General features: G+C 38.5%; 2 protein-coding genes across 2 annotated transcripts; both read right to left on the reverse strand.

Annotated features, from left to right (window-relative positions):
* Nucleotides 1-307: 307 nt before the first annotated feature.
* On the reverse strand, nt 308-6,492 carry LOC124004144. Its single transcript, XM_046312926.1, has 14 exons — nt 6,481-6,492; nt 5,487-5,880; nt 5,289-5,345; nt 4,223-4,285; nt 4,031-4,054; nt 3,470-3,523; nt 3,222-3,278; nt 3,016-3,108; nt 2,837-2,855; nt 2,695-2,726; nt 2,545-2,585; nt 1,807-1,873; nt 1,404-1,438; nt 308-1,184 (listed from the first exon to the last, which is right to left on the reverse strand). Exons 1-14 carry the CDS (start codon nt 6,490-6,492, stop codon nt 1,095-1,097), a joined length of 1,038 nt encoding a protein of 345 aa, XP_046168882.1. The 3' UTR covers nt 308-1,094.
* Nucleotides 5,778-11,302, reverse strand: LOC124002495. The gene is made up of 4 exons (XM_046309927.1): nt 11,172-11,302; nt 10,811-10,837; nt 7,936-8,223; nt 5,778-7,663 (listed from the first exon to the last, which is right to left on the reverse strand). The coding sequence occupies exons 1-4, from the start codon at nt 11,227-11,229 to the stop codon at nt 7,374-7,376; spliced, it is 663 nt and encodes a 220-aa protein (XP_046165883.1). The 5' UTR covers nt 11,230-11,302; the 3' UTR covers nt 5,778-7,373.
* Between the last annotated feature and the right edge of the window lie 225 nt (nt 11,303-11,527).

An 11,527-nucleotide genomic window follows, 5' to 3' on the forward strand; every position in this document is an offset into this window, starting at 1 on the left:
TTTCCTCTCCGGCAACTAAGTTAGGAATGATGGCAGTATATGTTAGGAATGATGATGGCAGTGGGTATATTGATACACCATCCAATGTGTAATTAATAACTTCACTTTGCTCAAAGGGATATTCAATGTCTGCTTTTTTACCAATAGTTTCCTTCTTTGTGAGGCATTAGACAACCACCCTGTTTATTTTGTTAAATCTCTTGTATTCACTACGCGACTGACCGACTTTACATGTGTGGGGCACAGAGATGAGGTAGTCAATAAAAATCATGTTAAACACTATTATTGCACACAGAGTGAGTCCATGCAATGTATTATTCAATTTATTTTGGATTTCCATAAAGTAATTGAATACTTATTTTTTATTTTTTTACATAATTCCACTTTGACATTATGTGGTATTGTGTGTAGGCCAGGGACATAAAAAAATCTACATTTCATGCATTTTAAATTCCGGCTGTAACATAACAAAATTTGGAAAAAGTCAAGCGGTGTGAATACTTTCTTAAGATATTGTATGTTTTACCATTTAGATATAAAAGCACTTTATGTAAATAGTCCTCAAAATTCCAGAAAGTATTTGGACAAATTCATTTATAGTGTATTAAAGTAGTCAAGCATTATGTATTTTGGTCCTAAATTCTTTGCACCCAATAAATGCATCAAGCTTGTGACTCAACAAACTTGAGTTTGTATGCATTTGCAGTTTGTTTTGGTTGTGGATTATGTTTTGCCCAATAGGAAATTAATTGTATCCAACTGTTATGGAAGAAGGTATCAAACAGTCAATATTATATACTTAAATACAGTAGATTTAGCATTTACTAGGGAGAAGAAATAAGAAAAATGCTCAAAGGGGAGTATGCCCCGTACCCCTCCAAAATCCCCCGAATAGAAATATTAACACATTAACAGATATTATGGATAGACATGTAACAGAAATCAGTTGTCCATGTGAAATACAGTAGAAATATTACCTGTTAACCAACTTATTTACAGTAACTGGATAAGTGATAATAAAGGATGTCGTGTGAGAAAGAATGTATTTGTGTGAGATGTGTGAGACAGAGATACAGAAAGCCAGAGGTGTAGTTTCAGTGTGTCTGCAGACTGTACAATCCATCCGGCTGGGCTGAGGTTGCTGGTCTGTCGGGGATTGAGCTGTATACGTGGTACGTATCAGACTAGAGAAAAGAAACAGATTCAGTTTAGGGCTTTGTAATTCATAAGGGGTATTTTATGAGGATGTAAGACCAATCTTAAACTGAAAGTCAAAACACAGAGAGAAAGAGAGATACTTTTATCCTCGAGTCAGTCTGCCTGTGAAAACAATGCTATATACAATTATAATAATATAACAATATAATATAATACAATGAATTGGACATTTGTGCTGTACTTACATGTTCATTTGCAAATGCCTGTGTATCAACGGGACCTGCACATCACAGAGAGACAATTCCATGAGTAAGAGGTTGCATGTATGTATGTATGTGTGTTTGAGGGGGATCATGTGTATATTATATATCTACATTGCATGTGTGTTACTTAGTCGAGTTTGCCCTATTCCGTTACTAGCAGCCAAACAGAAGAAGTGCAGGTAACATGCTTGATGTCATTTCACACTCCTCATGTCTCAAACCACCCTGCAGATCTACAGCTCTATTCTCACACTGCTGATGCTCTGACACATTAATTTCTGTTTTAAGTGTCATATATGCATTTTGATGTGGTTGATAAGGTTAGGCCCAAAGCATGAACAGTAGCTGTGCACTTGCAGATGGTCCTGAGATCTGATGGACAGACCTGAGGGCATGAACATGGACAGTACAGAAGTGATCTGAGAATTGATTCCAGCATCTCCTGAATCCACCTGTAGTAGAGAGAGAGGGAGAGTATGAGAGAAAATAGAGACTTTTTATCCTCCAGTCGTAACAAACTGTCTGTCTATTCTACTCTCTAACTCGTGACACCCTCCTTTGTATCACAGGAAGTGTAGGTCGGATTTGTGTTATTCTGAGGTCTACACATGTCCAATGCAATCAAAAATAGTTTATACGACTAAAATCTGTACCAACTTAGGAACACATTTACAAGGTTTAACATGAATTACTGTATTAAGAAATTATTTCTGGTGAAGAACATCTTATTTGGTAATAAATACAAATACAAATATAAATAATAAATCAATATTTATATTGTAATTATAAATATTAACATATAAATACAGCTGTTAGTTTGATACTTTGAACATTCATATGTTGAAGCACTACTAACATAACATTAAAGTCTTGATCCTCAGATCAGATAGTCAGAGGGCAGAGGATGCTGGTGAGAGGAGTTATAGGAGGAAGGGCTCATTGTAATTGTTGAAATGGAATTAATGGAATGGAGTCAGACATGTAGTTTCAATGTGTTTGACTCCGTCCCATTAATTCCATTCCAGCCATTACAATGAGTCTGTCCTCCTATAACTCATCCCACCAGCCTCCTCTGTCAGAGGGGTACATGTGTACAGATTCCACTGTAATGTAGAATAATCACCATGACTCCGCTGCTCACCGCTCCCATAGACACCAAATCATCTACAACAGAAACACAATGAAAATGGGATTACAGTGTTTGTACATGTGTTTATATAGTTCTGTAAGTCGTATGTGTGTGTATGTTTGATGTATTTTGTTTGGAACATACATTGTCTGTGATCATCCTGTCTGGCTGTAGGTCTGTACAACATAAAAGTATATAAGAAGGTTGTGGTAAGAACATCTCATCATGGACAATACAGAACTAAAGGTTGATACAATCTGCATCAAATTCACAAGAGAATTCTTACCTCTGAGAATTGGTTTTCTCTGAAAAACAAATGAGGCCAAATTAAATCAATTGAATATAGTCTAACCTATACAATATGATCAAAATGATTTGATAAATAAACCCATGCCAAAGGCACTTACATTAATGTTAGCACTGTAATTTTCTAATGATTTGTTTTGCAGAATCAAATGTACTCACTGGTCCTCCTGCAGAGACAGACAGCTGTCAATCCTACCAGGAACACGCCCACTCCAGAAGCCACACCCACTGCTGCCTGCCATAATTGCCCCACTATTTGGTGACATGATGACATAGGGAGAGGTCATCAGCTCTTGTTCTTCTAAGAAAATGTGCACAGCTCTGTTTTCATGTGTGAGAAAAGACAACTAGAAAAGGATACTTACACAGAATGCTTTCTTGACTGTTTGATTCCACTTCACTTTCTGTGGAGCTTTGACCTCCTGGGCACATGCAAGAGAGAAGGACAACTTAATAACAGAGTTAGGTAAATATTTCTAAGAGGAGACAAATTGTTTGATTTAATCCTAATGCCTTGACTGAATTTACATTTGGCTATATTTGAAAAATTGGTTTATGCTTTAATATACAAAAATATTTAGCAAACTAAATTAAACCTATTGGCTAAACTTACTTTCAGTTGGACTCGCTGGGGTGTCAGTGGTCAAAGTACAGCAAACAGTTGACCCTGATGCAAAGCAAATCATTGGATCTGATTATTTTTTTAAACACATCTAAATGTGTTGATTTTAATCAATCAAATATCAACCTCTTTTTGTAATGAGGCAAATTTGTGATGTGGAAAAAAACAAAACATGGAGAAGATAAAGCAACTTTATTTGTTTTTTTTCTTATATTTGCTAACTAGATCAAGATGATTAGGAGAACTGATGAAAGATTCACTGCCCTGCTAGGAGTCAAAGGGGAGGTCAAACCTGGTGAGAAGATATTACTCATATTACACAAGAACAAATGAAAGTTAATGTAATATCTAAGGTCTTTCAATAAGCATAAAGAGAGAAGTACACTACACATTACCTACAAATCAGATGGACTAAAAGTGGGTGAAAATCTGGACTGAAAATACAAGCAGCTATGAAAATATTTATTAGTTAAGCGGTCAGGGCTTTAGTGAATGAATGTGAACAAAGATATTGTATTTGCAAACTAAGTTAAAATCGGTGGATCTACTTACTGGTAGTTGGTGTCACTGTGGTGTCTGGGGTAAAAGTACAAGTAACAGTTGAAACTAGTGGGAAGCAATATGATTACACAAGAATAAGGTTTTACATTCACATTTGGGTCACTTAATTTACAGGCCCGTAATCTAAACTCTTGACTGTATAATTACTATTTGCAGAGATGGTCATTTAGAGGCCCAACACACCTTCTGTAGGACTCGCTGTCGTGCTGGGCGGCAAAGTAGATCGAGAACCTGGAGTCAAACTCACTGAGAAAACACATAATAATGAAATTAGCATTTTATGAATGATCATATTACATTTAATGATCATCATGGTGTTTTTGGTGTTTTTGGCCTTTTGAAATACGATCTTTTCAAAGTGGGAAAAGTAGGACTATAAAATCACTACGGACAGATTGCTTGATTGTTGTTGACAGCTTCCTAGAATAAAGTCACCATGTTATCTAACAGCAGAAGCCTAACAGAGCATAGATACGATCTCAACACTCGACTAGATGAACACAGACATTATAATACTTGTGCTGATTATCCCATGTGTTGGTGTTGAGGCTGGTGTCATATCTATAGAACAGCTTAATTATCTAACAGAACAGCTTCATTTTCACTGTCATGTTTTGTCATTTATTATCTTGTCTTGTCCCTGTGCTTCCCATTCTATTCGTTTCCCTCTGCTGGTCTTATTAGGTTCTTTCCCTCTTTCTATCCCTCTCTCTCCCCCTCCCTCTCTCACTCTCTCGCTCTCTCTTCTCTCTATCGTTCCGTTCCTGCTCCCAGCTGTTCCTATTCCCCTAATCAATCATTTAGTCTTCCCACACCTGTTCCCGATCCTTTCCCCTGATTAGAGTCCCTATTTCTTCCTTTGTGTTCCGTTCCTGTCCTGTCGGTTCCTTGTCTAGAATTCACCGTGCTGTGTTTGTGTATCGCCCTGTCGTGTCGTGTTTTCCTCAGATGCTGCGTGGTGAGCAGGTGTCTGAGTCTGTCTGGTTCTAGTGCCTTCCCGAGGCAACCTGCTGTTCACCTGCTGTTCAAGATCGAGTCTCCAGTTTGTCCTCGTCATTTCGAGTGAAAGTTGTGTTTTTTTGTTTGTAATTACTTTACTGGATTAAAGACTCTGTTTTCGCCAAGTCGCTTTTGGGTCCTCTTTCACCTGCATGACATTCACATTAACACAACTATTCTTATTGCTGAAACTTGCTTTGCTATAAAAATAAAAGCAGTGCCACTATAAAAGCACAAATGTGTAGTCTACCTGCTATAGAAGGTGTCTGTATAGTTGTTGGATCGCTGATATGAACTCCCACCAGATCTGAAATCATTTGGGAATGAAATGTGGTATTTAGTTCGTTGGTCAGAATTAATATAGTCATACTAAGAAGATGCTGAAATAAAAGTGACTCAGATCATGAAGACCTGCAGCACTGATAGATATGTTTAGATTATGACTCACCTGTAAAGCTGTGCCCATCACTGCGTGGAGAGAGAGAGTTTGGTCCTGAGCTCAATCTGTAGTCACAGCTCACCTCCTTACGCCTCACTGACTGTAGACGACTGATCAGATCACTATGTTTTGGAGTGAATTGACAGAACTGCTGTCCGGATGCTGAGGTGGCTTTTCTCTTCTTGATCGGTGCTGTGAAGGATGGCTGACTCTCCTCTCCAACATATAGGTTACAGGTGGTGTCAGGACCGACGGATCCAAGAATCAAACAGATGATGTTGAAGTCCTCATCAAATTTGATTGTAATGTCTGGTTTTGGATCTGTTAGGAAAGGACAGAGACTCCTTTTTGCATCACTCTTTTTGAATGTAATGTGTATGTCACAAGTGACACTCTTACTAAACTAGAGCCTGCTATTCTCTTTATATTACGTATCAGCATGTCTTATTTGATGTCATTCCTATTTATGAGTGCCATTTAATCTTGTGTGCTGTGTATTTACAATGATTGCCTTTCACTTAATTCCTTACATTCTCACGTGTGTATCAAATTGATTCGCATGGACTATTTTGCTTGCTTGTATGGTGTGCTGTGATTCCAAAAATGAACACAGACTAAACTGACATTGAGATGATTCTCTATCACCTTCTCCCTCCCTAAACAAATTGCTAAACACGCCCCAGAACTAGAGTTAAAAAGGAACTGAACCAGGGACATCTCGACCGACTTGCTTCTCGTTTCCGCTGGTCGCCTGCTGTGGGAAAGACACAAATCACAAAGCTCTTTATAACACTACTAAAGGAAAGTGCTTGTTTCGAACGTGTGTGTGACCCCAATTGTTGGCCAGTACATGCTCTAATTGTATGTTTTCTGTCCCCCACAACTACAGACACGGGGGACACGCTTGACGCCGCTACACCCAACTCTAATACACAGCCAGGCCGGTGCAGAGTAAGGGACAGAAGGCGACCTACCACTGAACACCAAACCAGCAATTGACTACCAGACCAGCCATCGACTAACGATCCCTGCTCAGCAGGAAGAGCCGAACCCTGTTCGGGTAGAGCCGAACTAATCCTGCTCGGAGAAAACCGAACGAACAAACCCTGCTCGGAAGGACCAGAATGAACATTGGCCACCAATCGGGAGTCAACCGCTGTGTTAGTTTGTCCCGTTGCTTCTAGTTAGCCTTCAACCCTAAATCCCAGACTATTTACATGTTTATAAAGAACCTTTGATTGTACTTTGGCCTCTGTGGTTGTTTGCGTGGGATCTAAGAACTCTACTTTTGACATAAACATTTCAAATATTCTAGGGATTTAATGTCTTCACAACAAACATTTTGAAATGACATTGGATGAGATTGTGATTTAAACAGAATCATTTAAGACAATCTGAATAATAATTTCTTACCAAGAATAGTAAGAGAGACAGAACCACTGTGCGTCGATGTATAGTGAGTTTCTACTGTGTAAAAACATCTCAGTTTGATCTCAACAGATGAACTTTGACCTGCCCACGAGAGCAGCTCAGTCCCCGTGAGTGACCTCATACAGGGTGAGGGTTTAGGTAACACTGACACACAGAACCAGATGGAGGAGTCTGACAGCTCAGCCGAACTGAGTCTCTCTCTGATGACTGTCAGCCTGGGAGGAGGTGGGTCTCTTTGAACGTTGCATTTAAAAAAAACATTACAGATAATCCATCCATACTAACAGTATGAAAAATCCATTAATAAAATGTTCAACTATGTCAGCATTTATGTTTGTACAAAGTACAGTAAATCCTATCATTATGTGAAATGAAGACATTTAGGAAATACGACAGAAGATCTCGTTTTCAGAACGAGCATAATTAATACGGTATAACAGTGACGTGTATAATTTTATAAACCACCTACTTACCCTGAACAGTGACTGAGACAGGGTCACTAAAAGGAGATGTGTGAGACTTCCATACAGTGTAGTAACACGTCACTTTGACCACAGCTGGAAATGTTGGACCAGACCTCTTGTGCAGCTCAGTTCCTGTTATTGTCTGAGTACACAATGAGTCTGGAAGATTCTTCCCCCCCTCTATGTTGAAGTAACAGTGAGACACAGGCAGAGATGGAGGAGTCTCACAACTCAGCTGAACTGATTCTGTCTCTCTGATGACTGTAGAATTCACTGTCAGCTGAGGAAGGTCTGTGAGAATTGGGGAATTAAGCATTTAGCATTTTGTGGTTTTGAGAAATTTACTGACAGTCTAATCCCTCCTTGTTATTTCAGACTTAAGGATCTTGAGTCAATTACTTTATGCAGCGACAGTATGGGAAATTAAGGAGATATAATATATTGCTTGATTGCTTTATGTAATAGATTATGACAACACACCATATGATAACATATCCCAAGAGGAATATGGTAATGATGGCACATCAGTACATTGTTTACAACCATTCAAATAATTTTCTTACCCTGAATTGTAACTGTTGAAGGTTCACTGTATATGGATCTAAACTGTGAACCTGTAGCACTGTACTGACATTGTATTTTGACCTCAGCTGGGGAACTCTGACCTGTCCACCTCACCAGTAGTGTTCCTGTGAGTGTCTGTTGACAGGGTGATGGAAGGGTGAATTCTACATTCCCCTCTATTTTGAAGTAACACTCAGAGACAGGTGGAGAAGTCTGACAGTTCAGCTGAACTGAGTCTCTCTCTTTGATGACTGCAGGAATCACTGTTAGACTGGGCTGAGGAAGATCTGTGAGATCAGAGAGATGATGGAGTGTCTTTTTTAATTGAATTATAAATTCATTTTCAATGTTTAACGACTCATACAGATAATGTACCACGTAATATTATGAGTTTGAAAGAGAAAAACAATTCAGACACTGCAATAAATAAACAATGAGAGCCCGTGCCAGGAACAGCCCTTAGGAGGGAGTTATCACACAATAATCCTCGGCTTCGATGGACATTTGGCTTTTGTAAAACGGTTGCCAACATTTAAACAAAAGATGAAGGACATGTCTTTCATTAAAGACGTAGTATTGTTCTGAGTAAATGTGTTTTATTTTCATCCTTCCACCAGGACATATGCTCATTTTGGAACGTTGCTAAATGGGCACAGCCAAACAACGGAAGTGGTGGATTTCTTTCTGACCAGAACTATCCCAGAGCTTGGGGAGGTGTGTCTGCGCTTGTGCTGCAGCGACAGGGGAACAAGACAAAACTTTACCAGCATCACACATATCGGTGAATCACTGTGACATATGAAATACAAGTGATAGTGTAATCAATCTGTAATAAATACGAAAAAAAATTACGAATGTGTTAAATGATTATGTGATGTACAGTCATATCCAGGTCCTGATTGGTCAACAAGCTGATTTGACCCTTCAAATATTGTTATTTGATGCTTCAAACAGTGATATTTCACGTGTATCTTTATTGAAATGCAAAGACCAAAATGACGTTCCATACTTTCCAGTGAACGACACACTGACATCACGTACATATGCGCGTGACTCTTGGCTGCAGTAAGAAAACCACTCCATCTGCGCCCATTCAACATAGCCTACGTTTTTATTAGTTCTAAACAAAATAACTTTTGGGGGGCTCTCCTACCCTGACAATGATTTTTTGATTCTTGCTTGAACAGTCGCTAAAATTATATTCTGTTGTGATCTTTGTAAAATAACTATTTTGGATGCAGCAAGTTGTTAGCTAGAATGCTAAACACTCACTGACATGGCCATAGGACATAGCAAAAAAGCCATTTTACTGGTTGAAGTATGTTATTTTGAAGTATAATGCAGTTGATTCGCGATGATGACACAAACATTATATTAAGCAGGTCATTCATACGAGCCTTAAACTCCAATTTCAATCCAAAAGTAATGTGAGATGCACTCTTATGCAACATTTAAATAGAGGCTTTTTTTTGTTGGCGTCTAGAAAAACTCCCCCATGTTCTGTCACCATAGTGGATTGAGCAGTCAAATGGAATAGTGAATAGACTATTTTTTGTCTTTGCAAACGTTGCCGCAGGAGGGCGGCAACACTTGCAAACACAAAAAAAATTGTCTATTCACTATTCCATTTGACTGCTCAATCTACTATCTCATCAGCCCAGCCAGGCAATTTATAAACTTGATCTCTACTGTAAAAAGCATTTAGATATTATATCCCATTTATTTTAGACTGGCATTTGTTTTTCAACAGTGTAGATTTGTATTCACCTTGCTGTCTGTCTCCGACATTTGCAACATTGTTTCAATATTGAATTTTGATCATCTCCAGCTGTCACATAGTAATGAACGAATGTGTCGGGATGAGAGAGTCTGGCAGCTTTTCTTAGCCAGTCAAAATCATGAAAGAGTATCATTTTTATGGATATATTCAAAGAAATGCCAATAGAAAAACACGAAATGCAGCTAGTTTACTGTCATTCCAGCTTCAGTTTGAAGTGATTATGTTAACTGTGTACTGTAGTGGGCTAGCTCCACTGAATAATGTCCTGGAGAGAGAGCACATTTTCTATGCCAGGCGAAACCTCGCATCGAGTCATTAGCTCATTGTTATGGATGTATCCCCCCAGAAAATATATAGAAAACAGCTTAAACAAATGCAAATACAGCTTCTTTGCTGTTATTCTGGCTGCACTGTTTGACGTGACAGTGTTAACAGTGTTAGCAAGCAAGCAAGGAATAAGAACGTTGACAGCCGTCATGGATCGACCAGCTGCCTTGGGTACCAACCCTAGATTTGTGTCAGGATTACACTGAATATACCAAACAGTCGGGGCATGGATTTAACAATGTGTCGAAAGCATTCCACAGGGGTGATGACCAATTGTGACTTCAATCCTTCCCACAGTTGTGTCAAGTTGGCAGGATGTCCTTAGGGTGGTGGACCATTCTTGATACACACAGGAAACTGTTGAGTGTGAAAAAGCCAGCACTGATGCAGTTCTGGCACCTTCTACCATACCCTGTTCAAAGGCACTTAAATATTATGTCTTGCCCTTTCCCCCTCTGAATAGCATACATACACAATCCATGTCTTCAACCTGTCTCCTCCCCTTCATCTATTTACTGATTTAAGTGGCTTTAACAAGTGACTTTCACCTGGATTTTCCTGGTCAGTCTATGTCATGTTGATGTTTTGTATAGCCAGTGTATACAGCATCTCGTGGAAGGATGAAATCGTATGAATAAGTTAATCAAAATAACGTTATTATTGAAAATATGTTAATCATTATTTGAATATTTTGGTAACCCGTTGTTTTGTCTGGTAGCCCAAAAGGTTACATTTTGCAGCTTTAAATTCATAATAATAATACTGACCTTTGGCTTTGAGGTACTGGAAGGTATCTAGACATAACAAAATGGGTCATTATCATGCTCTTTTTGCCATTATGAAAAATAAGAAAACATGAGATGGGATCACTTTACACAAGCTGGCGAAGCAGAACAGTCTGTAATGCATTCACAGCCATGTTATCAAGCAGTGGTCATTCCTATCTGTACAAAATGTAAAATAATGACAGAGAAATATAAACCAATAGGATGATCAATGGAATAAGACACACTTATTATAACCATAACATGTTGAAATATTAAGAGTTCCTAAAGTAAAAGAGTAAAAGAGAGGAAAGAATAATGGAATATCCTGAAGCACAAACAGATGGGAGGAAAAATAACTCACCGAAAAGGAGGATGAGCAAAAACAGATGAACAGCCATATCAGGGATGAACAATGTCATTTTTTAGACAGCTACATACATACTGTTAGTCTGACTTCACAGAAGATGGTGGCAGTGACTGGGACAAAGATTAACTGTTGTTTCAATAGAAATGCAGATGTGGAGCTTGTTCACAAGAAAACCACAGATGTCTCATATGGCAACTATGGGATAATGTCATGTTGCAGAGGACAAGGAGGCTGAACATTCAGAATCATGTATCAGTAATTATTTTTACTGATACTGCTGTCTGTCTTTAACAGATGTTATTTTGTATCATTATTGCCGATAATTAGATTTTTTAAACCAACAAACTAAC

This window comes from Oncorhynchus gorbuscha, linkage group LG18, assembly GCF_021184085.1.
Source record: "Oncorhynchus gorbuscha isolate QuinsamMale2020 ecotype Even-year linkage group LG18, OgorEven_v1.0, whole genome shotgun sequence".
NCBI classification, from domain to species: domain Eukaryota; kingdom Metazoa; phylum Chordata; class Actinopteri; order Salmoniformes; family Salmonidae; genus Oncorhynchus; species Oncorhynchus gorbuscha.